At 40.3% G+C, this 23,128-nt stretch overlaps 1 protein-coding gene across 6 annotated transcripts in view; it reads right to left on the bottom strand.

Moving 5' to 3' along the window:
- Nucleotides 1-23,128, bottom strand: part of tacc2 (transforming, acidic coiled-coil containing protein 2) — a 269,026-nt gene that overhangs the window by 225,267 nt on the left and 20,631 nt on the right. For 5 of the 6 annotated variants that reach the window (XM_060842046.1, XM_060842047.1, XM_060842048.1 and 2 more), the window contains exons 1-2: nt 22,802-22,849; nt 14,974-15,033 (exon numbers count right to left, since the gene is read on the bottom strand). In XM_060842046.1, the coding sequence (XP_060698029.1) occupies nt 14,974-15,033; nt 22,802-22,834 (93 nt within the window). In that variant the 5' untranslated portion in view covers nt 22,835-22,849. Of the gene's footprint in view, nt 1-14,973; nt 15,034-22,801; nt 22,888-23,128 lie in introns of those variants that run through there. The other variant, XM_060842045.1, reaches the window with a different exon arrangement.

Below are 23,128 nucleotides of genomic sequence, written 5' to 3' on the forward strand. Positions count from 1 at the left end.
GCTTTTTAAAAAAACTTTATTTCTCATTTTTTTCTAAACTATAATCTGGATAACGATAAGTTATGTAACTTTTCTCCTTTCTTTTTCCCTTTACTTCTCTATTTTGTATCTAAAGTAATGCCACATTGGGCGACATTTTCACTATTCTCTTGTATCTCCATATTTGAATACATATAACAATAAAGGATATTCTATTCTATTCTATTCTAATTTACAACATTTACAAATTTCACTCCCAACACCAGCACTCAGCAGCAACAGTTTGTACCATCTACAAGATACACTGCAGAAATTCACCAAGGCTCCTTAGACAGCAGCTGCCATATCCACAGCCGCTTCCATCTAGAAGGACTAAGACAGCAGATACATAGGAACCCCACCACCTGCAAGTTTCCTGCCAAGCCACTCGCCATCCTGACTTGGAAATATATGACTGTTATTCCTGTATCATTGGGTAAAAATAATGGAACTACCTCCCTAATGGCGTCGTCAGTCAACCTCAAATGGCCTCCTTCTGTATTTTAAAATGTTATGATTCTTTAAATGGACTGCAAAGGCAACTCACTACCATCTTCTCAAAGATATCTAGGGATGAGCAATAAACGTTGGCCCACATTCCATGAATGATTAAGAATAAACATAAAACTTGAGTAGCTGCACATAGTGTATGTAGTAATCTCAGTGATAGCCATCAGCATCAGCTACCTTATTATTTTGCTTGAACCTCCAATGCTGTCAATATGGTAAATCCAGAATATTATTTAAATGTAATCCAGAACAGTATGAACAGAAGAAACAATACAAAACAAGTAAAAAGTAAATTTCAAACCAATAATAACGGGAAACAATGAAAAATGTGTTGAATCTGTCATTGACAATTAGCATCTTCAAATTGATCATGAAACAGATGTGTACCTGGGCTCTAGCTATCAATTCTCTGTTCTAAACCCACTTCTGTGGTTCATTAGACATTCATTGGCTGAAGAATATTTATAGCCACTAGTGAGGTGAGAAAATGAGTTCAGTTGAAGGAATATCTGACAATGACCTCAGCTTGCCACAAGGTTACAATTAAGAGAAAGCAAGTTCATGTGACTTTGCATCACATCCTTAATGATGCACATTGTGCCTCAATAGTTTTAATTCCTTAAAATACACCTTGGTGTCAATTGTTGTTCTTTTTTTGAAAGGAAGGTCAATAGGATCTAAATTGATGTGTTTATTGATGGTGTTCTGGTTAGAATGCAATGCCTCTAAAAATTCTCGTACGTGCCTTTGTTTTGCCCGCCCTTGGATATGTGTGTCTTCCCAGTCAAAGTGTCCTTCTTTGTCTGTATGAATGGAAACTAGTGATAGTGGGTCATGTCTTTTGGTGGCTAGTTGGTGTTCGTGTATCCTGGTGGCAAGTTTCCTGCTAGTTTGTCTGATGTAGTGTTTTTTACATGGTACCTTGTAAATGACGTTAGTTTTGCTGGTAGTATCTAATGGATCCTTGAGGTTCATTAGTTGCTGTTTAAGTGTGTTGTTAGGTTTATGGGCTACCATGATGCCAAGGAGTCTGAGGAGTCTGGAAGTAATTTCTGATATATCTTTGATGTAAGGTAATGTGGCTATAGTTTTTGATTGCACAAAAAAAACCTGAAATGACACCACCCACCTTAAGAAACCAAGACCTATAAATAGAGAGGCGGGACATACCACCAGCACTTCACCGGAGACTCTCACTGATGATGATGTTACCTAGTATGGTGACGAAATATCTGAAAACAAACCTTCAGGCTCAGTGAGCTAATTTACATACTCATGGTCAACCTGAGCTACAAATCTTCACAAAAATCACTAACTATTTTTAATTGTTATTTGCATATAAATTATTTTTTGGTTCTGAATTATGTTATGATCCTTGCTGAAACTAATATTGGACAAGACAGATCTGAGAGTGAAACCTGGCTTGTTAGTTTTTTTTCAAACTATGGAGGCCAATTACCGGACACATTCACAAGAGGATACAAGTGTAATTTTAACAAACAATAAATAAAGTGTACATTGAACAAGAAAAAAACTACATATTACACAAGATAAAACATTGGAATGGTTTCATTATAGACCTTATAAAAGGATATAAATTTACATTATTTCTATAATCCCAGCAATGCCCTCAAAAACACCAAAACCTTGCTGAAGAATAGTATGTCCTCACAAAGGCTTCTTTCTCAGACTCAGGCTGGTACCACTACAGGAGAAAGTGAGGACTGCAGATGCTGGACATAAGAGTCGAAAAGTGTGGCATTGGAAAAGCACAGCAGGTCAGGGTGCATCCAAGGAGCAGGAGAGTTGATGTTTTGAGCAGTCCTGATGAAGGGCTTATGCCCAAAATATTGACTGTTCTGCTCCTCGGGTGCTGCCTGGCCTGCTGTGCTTTTCCAGCATCACACTTTTCAACTCTGGTACAGCTACAATTGGTTTTTCTATGCAGTCACTAGATGCTTTTTGCCTTCCTCTATTGTCTCTTCTTGGGACACCTAAGACAAACTGCAAATTTAACTCATTACCCTCTAATTTCAGAGCAACTATATGAGTTTTCTAAACATAGTACCCTGCAGTTCTTCCTTCTCTTGCATACACGGCCCAGGGGCTGACTGGATTTTCAGATTGTTCTTTCTCTGCATAGATTGTATGTCTGTCGTGAAGCAAGAGCATAGTTTTTCCTCTACCATTTTGTGTGCACTGAACCGTTCACCTCAAGCGTTTAAAACATCTTTAAAATGAATGTAAACAAAACAGACCTTCAGACTTCTTGTCTCCAACCCTCCAAGGATGCTCAAAAATGAAACTAAATCATGTCTTCTCTTCTTAACACACAAGATACAAAATATAAATTTAATTTACAATTTTACATTGTTCTCAACAATTGCTAGCACTGGAGAAGACAGGGCAGCTATTAGTTGTGATGACTTAATTAATTTTAATTAGAGGGATCAGGGATTCTTACACTCAATAAATCACATAAAGTATGCATAAACCAACAAAAATAATAAATGTTAGATATACTAGAAAGAAAATCCAGTAATTATAGGTATGCTTCACATGGAATTTAACTATAATTGTTTCTGTACTTTGATTGAAGTTTCCAGTCTCCCTTTGCTTAAGAAAAGACATTTATTTCGTACTCTACTCCTCATATTTGAAAATTCCATGTCTGTTTACCTGCTTCTTAACTTTTCTGTTCAGCTGTAACATCTCTTCATTACACAATCCTTAATATTGAAAATGTTCAAAACAGGTAACAATTATTACTGTATGGCTTTAAAACTATGAATGTTCTTGCAGATTGTTTTAACATTATAAGTTTTCAAAAGAGTGCGGGGGGGGCATAGAAAAGATGCCAAGTAGCTTCTTCCTGCCTAGGCCCAATCCAGTTTCCACCATTTAGGAAGAGAAAAGCATCATTTGAGCACCTCCTCTCTTGCCTCGCGATGTTTATAATTGCCACTGGACTGCCTGGCAATTAAGACCTTTGATCCACCTCCACAGCCACAAAACACTAGACAGTGGCAGGCAGGCCTGAGTGCAACGGCTGTTTAAAACTGCTTTTTTGAAAAGGCAAAGAGGAAGGGGGTCACATCAATCATAGGGTGCCCTGCAGCCCCCACCAAGATGTCAGTTCTACCTGCCACTTTGTCCCTCTGTACCTGAATGAGAGAACAAAAATCTTCAGTTAATTTTGCAGAAGCAAGTCCTTGTTCAGGGGACTCTCATGACGCAGTGGTAGTGTCCCTACACCCAGACTAGGTTGAAGTCCCATCTGTTTCAATGGTGTATAATAATATCCCTGAACAGGTTGATTAGAAAAGTAGGAGATCAGAGTCAAAGAGTGTGATGCTGGAAAAGCACAGCCGGTCAGGCGGCATCTGAGGAGCAAGAGAATCGACATTTCGAGCAGAAGGCCTTCATCAAGAATGAGCCTGAGGAAGGGCTTATGCTTAAAACACAGATTTTCCTGCTCCTTGGATGCTGCTGACCAGCTGCGCTTTTCCAGCAATACACTCTAGACTCTGTTTAGAAAAGTAGGGGAGATAAAACATGATGGTGATGACCTGAATGAAAAAGATGATCCTCTGGGGAAAATAAAAGCATTGGGAACTCATGGGGGAGAAATCCAAATTGCCATTAACCTGCTGACCTCAGTTCTTTACAGGCATGTCTTTTCAATCCTGACCTTGAAGTCTATTCCCTCATTGTTGGAAGTACTATAAAGTTCCCTGAGTTGGCTTCTACTTATCCTAAATTTTACTCCATTATGTCTCATGACTTCAAAAGGGATAGTCTCACAGCATACTTTGGATACCTTTGCAGATAACTAGGTTCTTTGGATAGGTTTTAGAATTCTGATATTTTATCCTATATGTAGATTAGGCAGTTCTGTTTCTGCATATGTTACTTTACCATTTCATTCACTTTGCATTGATACATTGACTTGAAAATCAATGGACGGATGATTCATTATATGCAGTTAATTTGACTGCTGTAAGTTGTACCATTGATTAAAATGATTCAGGTGTTCATTGTAATGACTTAATGGGGTACAGCACTAGAACTCAAGCCCCATTATTTCTGGAATCATCACAAAAGTTAAGGATTTCATTAAGAACGCTTAATTGGCCAGTTTACATGTATTTTAGACCTAGGTAACAGAAAGCATAGACCAAATATCTATATTGGACAAGAATTATTTTTAAAGTAAGTAAATAAATTCTAGCTGCAGGTAAAGTCACAAAATGTTGGCGTAAGTTTTAGTTAATTAAAATTCTAACCTTATAAACGCCCTCTTATATACAAACACCTACAAATGTGCATACACAGTGGGGAAAAAAAGGGTGTTGGGAATGGAGGGAAAACAGTGAAAGCACTTCAATGATCTCTGTTCACAGTATCCACTGACATGGCTCTTTTGTTCAGAATGCCATTTCCTTTTCTGGATGCTTCCATTGGTTTGCATGAAGCACAAAATGGCTGCTTCACTTATAAAAGATCTTTGACTGATCAATTAAAAGTCACAGCTTATAGCAACTGTTGCAGAGAAAATAAATGGGTATTCTTCAAGCTGAAAGCAATTTTTTACGGCAGAGAGCAAGAAGAGCTACAAAGCTGGTAGAGGTCTGATAGCTCCTCACTATTTTGAGAACCAATCACGTTGTTCTTGGCAGGCAGAGGGTCTAGGGCATTGATAACTAGTCAGTAGTCCTCAAACCATCTGCCATTTTATGCCATGCAAAGCTACATTTGTACACAACCCCTTAGCTCCAGTTCATATGCAAACTACACTTCAGCCACTGCTGGAACCAGCTGCTGTGTAAAGAGTGTTTACAGTGAGAGTCAGGTTACTTAGTTTCAAAACATGCGGCAATTCTCTAGGGAGTTCTTGGTTTTAAAACAGTTCCTTTCTCATTTCTTTTCTCAAATACAGAAAAATAAAAATACATAATCTTTACAATATCCTTCAGGATTTTGACTGGTTGGATGTTTACAGTAGCTCCCATATCAACATTGACGGTGAGTATGTTTTCGCCAAAATTCTTTGGGCATATGATGTCAACAGGAGCAAAATCCTGTTTTATTTTGTCCTCACCATATTAACAATGCAAAAAGCTTGTTCACTTTCTGGTTTGAAGTTATTCCAATCCAGAAATGTTATTTCTGCAGAAAAACTGTCATCCCACTTCAACACCCTGCTCACCCACCCTGACAATGAATTAGAGCCAATCATCCAACTCATTCTTCAAGAGAACTGAGAGCACATTGGAGATGAATGCCTCAAGCCAAAGAAATTTGTAAGGGTGGAAAATGTGAGTAAAGAGTTAAATGTTAGTGGTTGAATGGGATACTGTATTAGAACTTGGGTGTATATATTGTTAAGTTCTAGAAAAAGTTAATTATAATGTTATTCTAAAATTAGCTGCCCATATGTGAAAGAAACTATGTCATATGACATCAGATCGTATGGGATTGGAGCCACAGCAGTCCTTTCTTAGTATGTCTTGTAAATCATTATATTTAATAAATCGTGTTAATGTTCACTCACAAATGTTTAAACATTAGATTTCTATGGTTTGTTTGAAGGTCACAGTGCAGCTATGTTCTGCAAAGTGATGACTGAAACTGGATCATATTTTCACAAGTGCCATCTAATGTTTTCACTGTGGTTAAGTCCCAAATGTGTTTTAACATAAAGGGTACAATAAAAGGCACAGATTTCATTCAAAACAATTACCCAGCCTTTGAGTGAGATTAACCTCAATGTAGTGTACTCCTCAAAACTGAAATATAACCTTTCTGCTACAGCGAGTTTTTTTCTCATAGATGTAAGATGATGATTTATTCTAAATGAAAAGTGTTTTTCTATTGTTAAAATGTTTTGTTAATTAAACAACAAATGCTTGCTGACCCCAGCAACAAACAGCAACTTAGCAACAGCAATGCCCCAGCACTTCAATAAATTCCAACATTTCCCTACATAATGGCATGACCCAAATGGGAATTATGTGCCTTTTAAGCAAGATTTAGCTGATCACTGATTACACACTAAGCCGTATTTATCAAAACACATGGAATGTCGACAAATTATTTTTAAAGAAACTATGCTGTTCATCCTCTCAGTTTGCTAGAGTTCATATTAACCATAGATACCACTCCTTGGTTAAACATACACATTCCTGAATGGTGGTTGTTACAACATGTCAAACTGCTCTCAGACTGAACAAACTGCTTCCAGTCCGTTTTCAGTAAAAACTGACACTTTCTGATTTCATAGTATATTTCAGGTTCTCTCCAACACCAACCACCCACCCCCACCATACATTCCCAACACAGCCCCCACATTTTGAATGGTTTTGAGTTCACTTACCTTATTTCTTACACTGTTCCACAATACACACTCTAAAACAAACTCCAGAGTTTGTCACCTATATTCTCTAAGAGAACTTCCTGAGTCACAAGATTAAGAACAATCTGTGGCAGGTGAATGCTGGGAAGCAGGCCAAAGGTCAGCGCTTCAGCGTCAAGGATCAAATTACAGACTGAACTACTCTGCTAGCCGAACCAAATAGAGCAGTGTCCTGGGATAAGCACAAACAGCCTTGTGTAAAGATCAGTTGCTATTTGTTTTGCCTTGTTTTTTATTTAATTCTTCATTCAATGTTTGACACATTTTTTTTTAGAAAGATATGCACACTAAACATTGATTTCACATTGAAGTATCCTATAACATTTCAGTTCAGAGTCAATGCCCTACTTTTTGACAAGTCCCCAAAAAGGAGCATATCAATCTGTGATCTGCTAAAGTATTGATTCGTCAATGAACCTGATAATGCAGATGACTAACTTTAGTTAGTTAGAGGTACTTCTCAACAAGATCTGAAATGGAATATTTCCACTACTTTGCATTGTCATTTAAATGCAGACTTCAAGATGAACATCCCAGTGACTTAAAATGCAGCAAGTCTGAGATTTCCAAATCTGCAATCATCCATCACAATTAAAGACTGTACACTTCTTCATTAGTGCCTCGCTTAAAAGCAAGGATATTACATTAACAGATCATATGGCAATTCCACAGAAATGAGAAAATATTCCTTCTACAAATAAAAATGGTTTTTCAAAGTTTTGTGTTTGTCCCAAGTGATTTGAAATAGTTCTTTTGATAAGTCAATGACCGAAAATGGTAACCTTATGTTTCTGTCTCAGCAGATGTTGCCTGACGCACTGAGTGTGTTTCCTGAAGAAGGGCTTATGCCCGAAACGTTGATTCTCCTGCTCCTTTGATGCTGCCTGACCTGCTGCGCTTTTCCAGCAACACATTTTTCACCATTGTGTGTGTTTCCAGCATTTCCTGTTTTCATTTAAAAAACCATAAGATTGAATTTTCCCATTTGATGTTCAAGTGTGACAGTAACTGAGTCTAATGGCATGTAGTTACATGTAGTTACAGTTTGCAAATGCAAGACTTATGTATTTGTTGCTTCATGTCCTGGCATCCAGCAGAGATCCCATGCTTTCACCCATCAAACTGACACTGACTGCTCATTCTGGGTGTGTTGTCCCAGCCATTTTACAGATGCAGTTAGCATCTCAAGACAACAAGTAATGGCAGGGAATACAGCTTACAATGGACACCACCTGGTCACCAGGTGACCCCCCCGACCCTCCAAATTCCCTTTTCATTTCAGACTACCCCGACAGACCATTTCCACTCAGAACCCCCATGTGGAGGACTCGCCACATTGAACTTTGCTTCTAACTGTCCTCCCTGCCCCTGAGCTGCAATCTTACACTCTAACTATTCCCTGCCTGCTTCTCCATACTCCCCAAGATGTAGCCTGGTCAAATCCATGAGCATGTTGCCTCTTCCTGCATGCAACTGTTGACATGGAACACGGCTTGAGATGCTGTTTCATGCTGAACTACATGGAAGCTCTTTATGGCCAACAGCGAACTAAAATTACCAGGGATCCATCCTACCCTCCATGTCAAGAATTCTTGACACTAATTTGTTCACATTGGGTAGCAGGATAGGAAACTACATAATAATATGGTAAATTGTGCAGTTAATAAGGTCATTAATAAGCAATAATCCCCCGAATGGGAAACTAGTCATTCCCAGCAGGAATCTCGCCTCGATAGCCAGAACCTGTTTAAAAGGTGCAAAAGTTGCTCGAAACATCAAGGCAGGATTTATCAGCCAGGAGAAAGTGAGGACTGAAGATGCTGGAGATCAGAGCTGAAAATGTGTTGCTGGAAAAGTGCAGCAGGTCAGGCAGCATCCAAGGAGCAGAAGAGTCGACATTTCAGGCATGAGCCCTTCTTCAGGAATGAGGAAAGTGTGTCCAGCAGGCTAAGATAAAAGGTAGGGAGGAGGGACTTGGGGGAGGGGCGTTGGAAATGCGATAGGTGGAAGGAGGTCAAGGTGAGGGTGATAGGCCGGAGTGGGGGTGGGGACGGAGAGGTCAGGAAGGAGATTGCAGGTTAGAAAGGCGGTGCGGAGTTCGAGGCATTAGACTGAGACAAGGTGGGGGGAGGGAAAATGAGGAAACTGGAGAAATCTGAGTTCATCCTTTGTGGTTGGAGGGTTCCTAAGCAGAAGATGAGGCACTCTTCCTCCAGCCATCGTGTTGCTATGGTCTGGCGATGGAGGAGTCCAAGGACCTGCATGTCCTTGGTGGAGTGGGAGGGGGAGTTGAAGTTTTGAGCCACGGGGTGGTTGGGTTGGTTGGTCTGGGAGGCCCAGAGGTGGTCTCTGAAACGTTCCGCAAGTAGGCGGCCAGTCTCCCCAATATAGAGGAGGCCACATTGGGTGCAGCGGATGCAGTAAATGATTTGTTTGGAGGTGAAGGTGAATTTGTGGTGGATATGGAAGGATCCCTTGGGGCCTTGGAGGGAAATAAGGGGGAAGGTGCGGGTGCAGGTTTTGCATTTCTTGCGGTTGCAGGGGAAGGTGCCAGGAGTAGAAGTTGGGTTGGTGGGGGATGTGGACCTGACAAGGGAGTCAGGGAGGGAGTGGTCTTTTTGGAACGCTGATAGGGGAGGAGAGGGAAATATATCTCTGGTGGTGGGGTCCATTTGGAGGTGGCGGAAATGACGATGGATGATACGATGTATATGGAGGTTGGTGGGGTGGTAGGTGAGGACCAGTGGGGTTCTGTCCTGATGGCGATTGGATGGGCGGGGCTGAAGGACAGAGGAGCGAGAAGTGGAGGAGATGTGGTGGAGGGCATTATCGATCACGTCTGGGGGAAATTGCAGTCTTTGAAGAAGGAGGCCATCTGGGTTGTATGGTATTGGAACTGGTCCTCCTGGGAGCAGATGCGGTGGAGACGAAGAAATTGGGAATATGGGGTGGTGTTTTTACAGGGGGCATGGTGGGAGGAGGTGTAGTCTAGGTAGCTGTGGGAGTCTGTCAGTTTATAGTAAACATCCGTGTTGATTCAGTCGCCCGAAATAGAAATGGAAAGGTCTAGGAAGGGGAGGGAGGAGTCTGAGACGGTCCAGGTAAATTTGAGGTCCGGGTGGAAGGTGTTGGTAAAGTGGATGAACTGTTCAACCTCCTCGTGGGAGCACGAGGCAGCGCCGATACAGTCATCGATGTAGCGGAAGAAAAGGTGGGGGGAAGTGCCAGTGTAGCTGCGGAAGATGGACTGTTCCACATATCCTGCAAAGAGGCAGGCATAGCTGGGGCCCATGCGGGTGCCCATGGCTACTCCTTTGGTTTGGAGGAAGTGGGAAGATTGGAAAGAGAAGTTGTTCAGGATGAGGACCAGTTCAGTCAGTTGAAGGAGGGTGTCAGTGGAAGGTACTGGTTGGTACGGCGGGAAAGGAAGAAGCGGAGGGCTTTGAGTCCTTCGTGATGGGGGATGGAGGTGTATAGGGACTGGATGTCCATGATGAAGATAAGGCATTGGGGACCGGGTAAGCGAAAATCATGGAGGAGGTGAAAGGCGTGGGTGGTGTCCCAAACGTAGGTGGGGAGTTCTTGGACTAAGGGGGACAGGACCGTGTCGAGGTATGCAGAGATGAGTTCGGTGGGGCAGGAGCAGGCTGACACAATGGGTCAGCAGGGGCAGTCAGGTTTGTGGATTTTGGGCAGGAGGTAGAAACGGACGGCAAGGAGTTGTGGGACTTTGAGGTTGGAGGCGGTGGATGGGAGATCCCCTGAGGTGATGAGGTTATGGATGGCCTGGGAGATGATGCTTTAGTGGTGGGAGGTATGGTCATGGTCAAGGGGGCAGTCGGAGGAGGTGTCCGCGAGCTGGCGTTTAGCCTCAGCGGTGTAAAGGTTGGTGCGCCAAACTACTACCGTGCCTCCCTTGTCTGCAGATTTGATGGTGAGGTTGTGGTTGGAGCAGAGGGAGTGGAAGGCTGCATATTCCGAGAGTGAGAGGTTGGAGTAGGTGAGAGGGGTGGACAGGTTGAGGCGGTTAATGTCGCGGTGGCAGTTGGCTATGAAGAGATCGAGGGGGGTAAGAGGCCAGCACAGAGTGTCCATGTGGATTGGGGGGGGGGAGCGGGGGGGGGGGGGGGGGGGTGGGGGGGAGCGCGGGGTAAGAGGCCAGGATGGGGTGGATTTATCAGCCTTCTGACACTCAGCTCTGCCACATTTCTCATCATTGACCATGTCACTTCACACCCCTATAAGATTCCGCTATTTATCCCAAAAAAGTTGTACATCAGGAGATGGAAAGGAAGGAAGAACTCAAGAAAATTATGATCACTTGAGAAGTGGTAATTATTGGGGTAGGAGGATGACAAATCTTTGGATCCTGATGGGCTTCACTCTGAGCTCTTAAAAAAAAGACACTAATGAGATAGTTGATGCACTGGTTTTAATTTTCCAAACTTCCCTAGTTCCTCACAAGATCCCATTAGATTGGAAAATACGAAGTGTGATTCCTTTATTCAAAATGGGAGCAAGTCAGAAAACAGGAAACTACAGACCAGTTAACTTAACACTAGCAAAACATTGGAGGGTATTAAAGACATGAGATCAGGACACCTAGAAAAATTCAAAGAAATCAGGCAGTCAACATCATTTTGTGAAAGGGAAATCATGGGTAAATAATTTATTGGAGTTCTTTGGAGAAGTAAGATGTGTTGTATATTAAGGGGATATTCGCATAGCAGAAAATATGCCATGGGGCTCAGTGGATAGCCTCAACTTTTAGGATTAATGTAATTGACTTGGATGAAAGGACTGAAAATACAGTTGCTAAATTTGCCGATGACACTAAGGTCAGTCAGAAAATAAGTTGTGCAGAGAAAATTGAGAGACAAAGAGATATTGACAGGTTAAATTAATGGGCAAAAATCTGACAAATAGAGTAAAATGTGAGTAAGGTGAAATTGTCCGTTTCAACAGGAAGAATAAAAAATAAAGTGTATTATCTAAATAGTGAGAGATTGCAGAGCTCTGGGATTCAGAGAGATCTAGGTGTCTTAATGCATGAACAGCAAAATGTTAAAATGTATGTTCAGCAGGTAATCAGGAAAACTAATAAAATGTTATTGTTTTTTGTGAGTGGAGTTGAATACAAAAGTAGACAGGTATGCTTTCATTATACAGAGAATAGTTGGGAACATATTTGGAATACTGTGCATAGTATTGGACTCCTTATTTAAGGAAGAACGTAAATGCATTAGAAGTGGTTTGAAGAAGTTTTACTGAACTAATACCTGGAATGGGTGGTTTAGAATATGAGGAAATATTAGACAGGTTAGGTTTGTATCCACTGGAGTTAGAAGAAAAAGTCGACTTGATTGAAACATATAAAATCCCAAGAGGTTTTGACAGGGTGAATGTGGAAAGAATGTTTTCCCATATGGGAGGATCTAAAACTAAGAATGACTGTTTCAATTAAAGGGCCTCCCATTTAAGACAAAGATGAGGATAATTATTTTCACACTGAAGGTTGAGAGCCTCTTTCTCAAAAGCGGTCTTTGAGCATATTAAAAGGCAGAGATAGATAATTTCCTGACAGGCAGAGGGGTGACAAGTTATCAAAGTAGGTAGGATTATGACATAATTAGATCAGCCACAGTCTTATTGAATTGTGGAGCAGGCTGGAGGAGGCCTACTCCTGCTTGTAATTCTTATGTTGGAATATATGTTCCCTTGTTCAACCTAAATTAAATTCAAACTGATTTATATTCATACCAGTGGATTGATTTATCATTAAAACATCAGTAAATCAATTACAATTCATTCATGTCAAACATAAAACACAAGGCTGCCGAGAAATGCTGATTTAACTTGTTCAGGCCTTGGCAGAGCTGATTTTAGGGAAACATTCTGTATTGGGGCGCCTTCTAGTGGTATATGCAGAATAAGATATTATGCCTTAAATTCTACTGTTCAGCCCAGGTAAACTCATATTCACAGAGTGACCTAATGATTATTAACTTGAATTTATCAGTGTGCAGCCAAGTTGTCAGAATATTTCTGAAATATTTGCTGTAAGCCCAATGCATCAGTTTTTAGTCATTTCTTTGTGAGAGTTTGACTCAAAGCTCTGCTCGTTCCAGTCTTCCCGATGTTGTCCTGAATGTAATTGTTGATCCTGACTGAGCATGTCTCAATAAATAGTTACCCCCATTTACTGCCTTGCCTAACTGATCATTCTCCTTGTGTGAGTTCAAACAATAAATGGCAGCCAAGCTTTTGTAACAGAGAATGCATTTTAGCTGATCCTGTCTGCGTGAAGGTCCACACAGTCAACATTTTGAGCAGGATCACTGAAGCAGAATCAATAACCTAATACTAGAAATTGGTCTGCACAGCAATTATTTTTCTGACACTACTTCAGACCGCACTAAAGCCTTAACATAATATGGAGAAAGTGCATACACATTGTCAAATGGTAGTGCAAAGAATCCTTGGATTTTAAGGGGGGAGGTAGCATATTCCCCAGCCTCTGACTGGAACATCTGTGATCAACCGATTCACCTGAAACCTAGCTATCCCACTGTGAAATTGTACTGAGACAGTCTTAACTGATTCAGAGTAGGACTCCCACCATACCGTCTGATATGAAGTCCCATCCTAAACGGCAAATCAAGCAAAGCCCCTGCTGGGACTACAAGCATTGTTAAAGAAGAAGAGTCACAGAATTCAGACAGGTTCAGAGAGTGTGGCATGTGTGAGGTTGCAGGGTGATGGGAATAATCATGGTTTTGAGGAAATAACCCCCTCCTGGCCAAACACAGACCACATCCTTAAAAGCAGTAAGAGGTCCTGAAATGGCCATTAATTGGCCACAATGGTTTCAACAATGGGTGGATTGCCTGAAACCGTTCCCACCGATATTAATATTGGTGACCACTCAGCAATAAGAGGGAAGCAGAGGTCAAACCACCCATTTTATTTCCCTGAGAGTTGACCTAAGCCTCGATCCAGCAACAATATTTACCTGAACGCCACGGCAATTCCAGCAGCAGACCAAACTTTAATTCCTCTTCACCAGAAGGCTCTTCATGTTTTGTTGACAGTACAGAGGCCTGAGGCTCTGTAATCTGCACAGTGCTAATCTCACCATTCAGGCATAGTGGGAGAGGGGAAGATGGAAGTCAGGGGCCATCAAGTCTGCACACAAAAATGGTCATGGCCTAATTTCTAGGCCCCTGACTGAATTTATTTTGTTTCCAAACACAGAACTTTATTCAATGGCTGAGGTTGGATAACTCAGGGCAGAATACACATCAACCCTGGTGCTTTCTTCTCTGTAGGATTTGTGTTTTGCATTTTCAACATCAGTTGGACATATTCCTGGAAGTATTACCTCATTAGCTTCTGTCTCCAACAACTTGCCTGGAACATTCCTTTCATTGGTACACAAGTTCACATTTGGAATGAAAGCTACATGTGAATCTGATACGCAAAAGATGCAGCTCACAGCAAAAGGCCATTTCAAAGTTCAGATGTGCATTTGGTCCATGTATTATACAGAACAACCTTGATTATCCAAATGAGATGGGTGGGGAGTATTTTGTTCAGATAACCAATTGTTCGAATAATGGATAACATCTTTACAGGACCTTGAAATCTTGTTCAGAGAATCCAAAATTTGGATACTTGACATTCTGATAGCTGAGGTTGTTCTGTATTAGCATGCATCTCTGGAGGTAGCATTTGGTATTACTGAAATGTTTCTTACAAGCTGATGCTTTTAGCACTGCATTAGAATTGCTGTACTTTAAGTGAGTGGATTCAAAAAATATGACACACTGGTGCAGCTAAGATCAACTGTTCTTTTACCATTTCTTCATGCTGGGTTGCATGCACTTCATAAACTTCAGAAATATGAGAACTCCAGAATGAGACACACAGTGAATGAAGATTTGCACGTGAGAAGCAGCAAGCCAAGCAAAGTTCCAGCCCAACACCATGAGGTTAGAGTGACTGTTTAGTTAAGTGCTATTTTACAATACCTGTGCAGTCTCTTGATTTGATGGTAATGAGGTTATTGCATCTGAATCAGATGCATTTGGCTAAAAAAACAATTAAAATGTAAATAACCTAACGAGTTTGACTAGCCATATTTATTGTAGTATTTGTCCTATTCAAACTCTCTTTATTAAGTATAAAATTTCAACAGTTGGAACCATCATCTTTAATCAAAGGTCAGACAAAAAAAATTGAAAAGACATACACCTTCAGGAAAAGATGCCTGTCAAGATATTTGTATTGACTATTTTTAAGTACAGATATCAAATAAACCACATTGATATGCATGGTCACATAACTTGACCCTTGTCATTGTGATAAAAGTGACAAATTCTTTCCACGCTATGGACATTACCCATTCTAACAAAGAAGCTCAAAAATATACAATTCACAGAAAAAGGGGGCAATGGGTGTTGCGGTGTGCAAAGTGCAGTATTGTTCTAGCGTTCTGAGTTAGGCAGTGGATGGGGCCAGACTAGATCACGATCAAAGTTGCTGATGCTGAGTAAAAATATGGAGCAATTGGTTTCAATCAGTTTTCATTTTAATTTTACTAAATAGTTTTAAGCTATACTAGCAGATGTCTCAGTCTACATGATCAAGAAGAAACAGGCAGACAAGCAGTGTCGGAGTCCCTTGAGTTCATCTCATTGACCAAACAGTTCTGGAGGGTGAAGCCAGAGACCAATCTGTAGCAACTGTGCTGACTGTACTGGGCATATGAAGCAGGTAAAAACAATAACTGCAGATGCTGGAAACCAGATTCTGGATCAGTGGTGCTGGCTTTTGCCCAAAACGTTGATTTCGCTGCTCGTTGGATGCTGCCTGGGCATATGAAGCAGCCCAGAGGACAATGATGATAGGAACTCAGATAATTAGGGAAAGAGAAAATCATTTCTTTGGCTGCAAATGTGAATCCAGGATGGTTTGAGGCCTCTCCGGTGCCAGGGTCAAGAATGTTCTATCTATCTGTACACAAAAGGATGTTAGGAACTCTTTTGCACAAATTGCAATGGATGCTGGATCTGTTGTTAAATTTTAAATCTATGAAAGATAAATTTTTGTTCAGCAAATCTAGTAAGGGATATGGGCTAAAAGCAGGTATATGGAGTTAGGTGACAGACCAGCGATGATCTCATTGAATGGTGGAACAGGCTCAAGGGGCTGGATGGCCTATTCCTGTTCCTATATTGCTGAACAGCTGGAGAGCACCCTGAGGAGTGAAGATTGTGAACTGTTGCCTGTTGTGGTCCACATGGATAGCAATAACATAGTTAGAAAAAAGGGATGTGGCGCAAAAGTCAGAGGTTAGGGAGATAGGTAGGAAATTAGCAAGAAGAGCCTCAAATGTAGTAATCTCTGAATTATTCCCAGTACCACATGCATGTGATTATTCAAAAGAGTAGGATAGAGTAGATTAATGTATGGCAGAGTTGGTGCAGAAGGAAGGGCTTTAGCTTCTAGGAACATTGGAATCAGTTCTGGTGAAACCTATGTGGTTGTACAGCCTGGATGTGTTTCATCAAAACCAAGCTGAGACCAATTTTCTTGTCGGAAATTCATTCATACTATTGGGAGGGTTTTAACTAAGAGGCACCAGGAGGTGAGGCTAGAAGGAAATAGCAATATGCAAAGAATATTGGGAGACACAGATACTATTTGAGTTAGAAATAGTGAGCTATTAGGTGGCTTTGGCATCAGAGGTAAGTGGTAAAGTCAAAATTAGAGTTCAGTGTCTTGATGCGAATGCAAGCTATCTGATAAATAAGATTGGTGAATTCCAGGAGAGCAGATAACCCTATGGAAATATGATGTGTGCTGATAGCAGAGGTTTGAGTCAAGAAATGACAGGGCTAGGTATTAAATACTCCTGAGTATAAGTATTCAGGAAACATAGAAAGGAAAAAGTCTCACTACCAATGAAGGAGAATATTGTAGTGCTGGAGAGAAAGAATATCACACAAGGCTGAAGGACAAAATCTATTTAGCTGGAGCTAAGGAACAAAATAATGCAATTACTTGGTTTGTTGTAATCTATCTTCCACCAAGTTGTGAGAAAGATAATGAAGAACAAATTTCCAAAGGAATTACAAAGACATAAAAGAATTATTTAGTAGTAACAGAATGTTTATATTGTCCAGGTATAAACTGGAATGGTGGTAGGATAAAGAGCTGAGGAGGATCAAGAGTTCTGAGAATATGTTCACAAAAAATTTCCACATCAGCATGTTTCTATTTCAATGAGAAAGGAGGAATTGGTTCTTGGAAAGGAGGTTCTTGGGAATGAGGTGTGCAAATTGGATCAAGTGTCAGTAGGTAAACATTTGGCTGCAGAATCATAAGGTTTAGGTTGGCTATAGAAAAGAGAGAGGAACAGTCTTGATCAAAAATAATTAATTAGATCCAATCTTCTATTCCTAAACTGGCTCTGGCCCAGATCAACTGAAATCAAAATGTAGCAGGTAAAACTGAAAATGAAAAATGGGTTACCTTTCAAGGTGAAATCTTTTGAGGATAATTAAGATATATTCCTACAAAGGGAAAAAGTAAGGCAAGTAAATCCAGAGCCCCTTGGATAGTGAAAACAATAGAAATAAGATGAAGCAGAGAAATATGCTTATGACAGATGTCATAATATAGAACCTAGCTGAATGTTGAATTCTCAGAAGATTACAAAAATTTGAGAAGTAAAGAGAATGACAAGAGACTGGCTGATAAAAGTCTTCTTTAGGCATTTAATACAAAGAGTGGTTAAAGGAAGAGTAGGGTTAGAGGTCAAAAGGCAATTTAGTGAAGGCAGGGAGTGTGGTTGAGGTGCCAGATGAATACTTTGCATCTACTTTTACCAAGAAACAAAACGCTGCACAAGTCTTGATGAGAGGATAGGTAGTTCAGACATTTGAAGGGTTTAAAATTGATATAGAAGTGATAGTTAAAGTTGATAAGGCTCCAGTACTGGATATGATATATCCAGGGATACAGAGAGAAGTTAGATTGGAAATTGTGGAGACACGAGCTATAACTTTTCAGGCTCCTTCAGACTCGCTGACTGAGGAATTGCAAATGTTGCACACTTGTTTCAAAATGGATGTGAAGATCTTCTTAACAAACACAGACCAATCCCAGTAACCTAAATGGTGGAGATGATATTAGAAAAGATGTTTTGAAACAAAGGTTAATAAAAACTTGGCTAAATGCAGGTAAATTAGAGAAAGGTAGATAAATTTGTTAATGATGAATCATGCCTTGTTGAAATAACTTGATGACAATTTTAAATGAGGGCACTGGGTTGGTTATTGAGGGTAATGAGCTGAAAATGTGTTGCTGGAAAAGCGCAGCAGGTCAGGCAGCATCCAAGGAACAGGAGATTCAACGTTTCGGGCATAAGCCCTATTGAGGGTAATGTATAGATGTGGCATAAATGGACTCCCAAAAGGTATCTGACAAAATGCCAGACACAGATTTGGCCATGAAGCTAGAGCTCATGGAATAAAATTAATAGTAGCAGATTATTAAACTGGTTGGTGGTCAGAAACAATAGCGATGAAAGTTTGATGCAAACTGGAGGACAGTTATTATGAAGTTTCCGAGGGATTGGCATTAGAACCACTACATTATCTGACTCAGACTTGGTACAGGGTATAATTTCAAAATTTGCAATGAGAAAACAATTTTGAAACATGGTGAACTATAAGGAAGACAGTATAAACTTTAAAAAAGATATGGATAGGTTTGTGGCTTGTATAGACAAGTGGAAGTTGAAATCTAATGGAGAGAAATGTGAAATGATTCACTTCGGTCAAAGAAAACAGAGAGACGATACAAAATAATGGGGATGATTCTAAAGCGGGCGCAAGAGCAGAGGGACTCTGGGTGCATATGTGCTTGAATCTTTGAAGATGGCAGTGCAGGTTGAAAGAGCAGTTAATAAAGCATTCAATACCCTGGACTTTATCAATAGGAATAAAAAAGAAGCAACAACATTATGGATAACCTGTGAACAGAGGTGGAATTTGGAAAATTATTTTTAAAACTTGAATCCTCACTCAGGTTCCTGGCCATGGTGAAGCAGTTTCAAGAAAATCAGTTTTGACAAATCAATCAAGTGTCTTCCAGATCGCTGATGGTGTGATGCAGGGATGTTCACAAGCCCTGACCACCTTCAGCCTTTCCATCTCTTTGATGCTGCAGCAGGCAACAGAATATAAGCACATGAATGATGATGGGATAGTGTAGGGTAGGGATGAGCTGAGAATAGTTCACGAGTCGGCGCAACATCAAGGGCCGAAGGGCCTGGTCTGTGCTGTATTGTTCTATGTTCTAAGATTTCGAAGAGGCAGCTTATATTCACTTCCAGACTGATGGAGATCTTCTCAACCTCAGGCTTCTTCAGCCTCACACAAAGAGATAAAACAAAATTCATCCATGAACTTCTTTTTGCTGGTTACTGCATTCAGTCTGGCAACAATCAATCAGTCAGACTTACAACACATAACATCATGTGCTTCAGAAGTGGCATCACTCTTCAGTCAAAAGATCAGTTTAAAGAAAACTAAACTTCTATATCAGCCTGCTCCCCAAGAAAAATATAGACGACCATTGTCATCAAGGGAATTGAGATGAATAATGTCACGCAATTTAGCCCTTTGGGAGACATCATCTAATTTGATGCAACCATGGACATAGACTTTTTAAAAGTAAACAGCAATATCGCAGATGCTGCACATGAGTGTGCAGCAAATTCTGCCTTGAAGCACAGACCAAACTCAGTTTCAAAGCTGTAGTCTTTCTGTATGATGCTGGGTCACGGAGCTGGCACCACCCTCATGCACAAACACTGATGTCTTGGAAACAGCTAGTATCATCAGCAACCCCTTACAAAGCCAACTGCACTGGACGGTCATGATGGTTAACAACTGGACAATGTATATTGTCATAGCTCAAGACCATGTATATTGAGCAAGCCCAGTTAAATAGAATAGAGGGACCCCACAGACTCCAAAGAGCTGGGTGGGAGAATGAACTACGAAGAAGTTGCAGAGATGCTTCACTGTGATCTGGACAAGTTAAGTAAGTTAGCAAATACATAACAAATGCAGTATAATGTGAATAAATGTAAGCTTACCCACTTATTAGCAAAAATAGGCAGTAGATTATTAACTGAATGATGATCAATTAGGAAAGGGGGAGATGCACCGAGACATGGCTGTCCTCATACAACAGCCGCTGAAAGCAATCATGTAGGTACAGCAGACCACGAAGAAGAATTTTTCGTTCTAATTATACCGTGCTTTGGTGATACCACACCTGGAGTATTGTGTGCAATTTTGATCTCCTTATTTGAAAAATGATATTCTGGCTATGGAAGGAGTGCACATGGATTTATCGTGGATGATTCCTGGGATGGCAGGACTGCCAAACAAAGAGAGACCGGATCGGTTGGAACTATATTCACAGGAGTTTAAAAGGATAGGGAGGAATCTCATAGAAACCAAGAAAATTCTAAGAGGATCAGACAGTATGAATGCAGGAAGAATGTTATCAATAACAGGGGAGTCTAAAACCAGGGGTCAGTCTATGGATAAGCTAATTAAGATTGAGATGAGGATTAGATTAGATTAGATTCCCTACAGTATGGAAACAGGCCCTTTGGCCCAACAAGTCCACACCGACCCTCCGAACAGCAACCCATCCATTCCCCGACATTTACCCATGACTAATCCACCTAGCACTATGGGCAATTTAGCATGGCCAATTCACCTAACCTGCACATCTTTGGACTGTGGGAGGAAACCCATGCAGATACTGGGAGAATGTCCAAACTCAGATAGTTGCCCAAGCTAGGAATCGAACCCAGGTCCCTGGCGCTGTGAGACAGCAGTGCTAACCACTGAACCATCGTGCCGCCCAAAATTGGTGAGATTGGTGAGCCCTTGGAGTTGTCTGCCACTAAAAGCCATTGAGGTCAAAACATTAAATGTTTTCAAAATGGAGATTGACTGAGTTCTTATGGATAAAGGGATCAAAGGGATCAAATATGAAAGCATGAAAAGGGTACTGAGTTGAATGATCAGCCATGATCACATTGAATGGTGGAAACTGCTTGGATGGCCAAATGGCATGCTCCTCTTTCTGTTTTCTCAGTTTCAATGTTTCAAGTCCCTCCCTGTGTATCACATTGACCATGAACAGTGGGAATCACAAGTCATAGATTGTGATGCCTAGAGATGCTACACTCAGTGTGCTATCATTGAGACAAAGTGAAGAGCTAGCAAAACAAGAGAAGGATCAATTCAATTCAATTACTCGCAGAGTAACTACACCAGCTGTGGATGAATCTGCCAGTCATAGATAGGTCTGACAATCCACTAGCAGACCTGCAACCAATAAATATAAGATTTCTTAAGTCTTTGCCTGTGAGGAATGTCAAGAGAGTTTGGGCTTAATTGTAGTATTGCATCTGGTTCTGGGTTCCACACTTTTGGATGGATGTGAAGGCAGTGGAGAAATTATTTTTGAGAAAGTTTGCAGGGATGCAGAACATGTACAAAAATTGGAAATGTTTTGTTTGGAGAAGAGGAGGTTGAGAGAAGATGTGATAGAGATATTCAACATCGTGAAAGGTGACCAATCTATTAATCCACCTTTTGATCAAATTGGTGCAGCAGAGGGGAGAGAAAGTGATGATGAGAAGAAATAACTGAAAGACAAGATAAGTCTGAAAAATTACCAATATCTTTTTGAGTTAATTTAAGTTTTGTGATGCTTAATTCACAATTAAACTTTAGCTAATTTATGAAGCAAATGGATATACTTACAAGCTGTTTTGAAATGAATTGAAAAAGTAAAAGGCCATTTTGTCTGATAATTGTTTTAATTAATAGCTTCTTCATCAAGAGTCTGGAACTGATTAAACCAGTCAACTTCATTACATTTTGTTGAATTATTTGAGGTAATTTACAAGTGCAGGAACATTTGCAAATAAGGTAAAATCACCACTATGACACAGTGGGTGTGTGGTACACAAACACCAAAGCCAACTTGGAAACTTATGCCTCAGTCTCATAACATAAGACATACTAAACGTGCATCTATAACTATTATCAAAGCTGAAAAAAGAACAAGATTAGATTTCTATAACATTGAAAATTGTGACCTATTCTATGTCAACATTCTGGATGCAAACAATACATAACAATGCTAAATGTCATAGATCAAATCATGACAATATAGCTCAAATGAATCTACATCCTGGGTAAATGATGTATAAGACTCAGAGCTCTCTCTTGTTTACATGGCAATAGTGTCACCCAATAAAAAGCACAAGTTATTTTTCAGGGGTAAAGGTGCAGTAAAATTTACCAAGACAATTGTGCATGAAGTTTACTGACACTTTAGGAACTTTAGATTATTCATTTTCTTCCCCAGCTTTCTTCACATAATTCATTTTCTCTAATATAAATCATTTTACTATATTCATCGTTAAAAGTTGTGCAGCATTCCTTGGTCTGAATAAAATTGTCACGATGATCAGGGTTTTATTATTGAAGAGCTCTTCAGATTGAAGTTGGAAGGCTCTATCAAAGACATTAGAAATCTGAAACGCTATTTTTAAAAATCACATGTGACATCTGATTGGATGTTAAGTGAATCATTGAAAGCTCCCTCTGATTGCTTATTGTCAAACATATTTCCATGCTCGAGTAAAGTAACAATGCTATGAGCTCAAAGTCTTTTAACATTACTTACTTATTGCACATTGTACTTCCAGACCTAAGTCCTGTGTTCAGAATAATGTCAGCATAGACTCACCTGATCACCCATAGAACTGCTTTCATTTCCCATTGTGATTCAACTTCAGTGCCACAGAGGAAACGGGAAAGGGGGAAGAAAGGAAACTGAAAAAAAACAGGAATGAACAACTCATATAATAATTGTATGTTAATAGGTGGGTGTTGTACAAATTGGAGGTGCAAACCAAACATTGGTTTGGAATAGACCAGAGAACAAGTAGAGGCTGTGAACTCTTTTAAACATTCAGCCAGTGGGATTCCTCAGTAAGGAAGATTAAGAAAGACAGTTTGAAGGAGATTATTTTGAAATAAAAAACAATTCTAGAGATGGAATGCTATTATTCAG

This window comes from Hemiscyllium ocellatum, chromosome 22 (genome assembly GCF_020745735.1).
Source record: "Hemiscyllium ocellatum isolate sHemOce1 chromosome 22, sHemOce1.pat.X.cur, whole genome shotgun sequence".
In the NCBI taxonomy this organism is placed as follows: Eukaryota; Metazoa; Chordata; class Chondrichthyes; order Orectolobiformes; family Hemiscylliidae; genus Hemiscyllium; species Hemiscyllium ocellatum.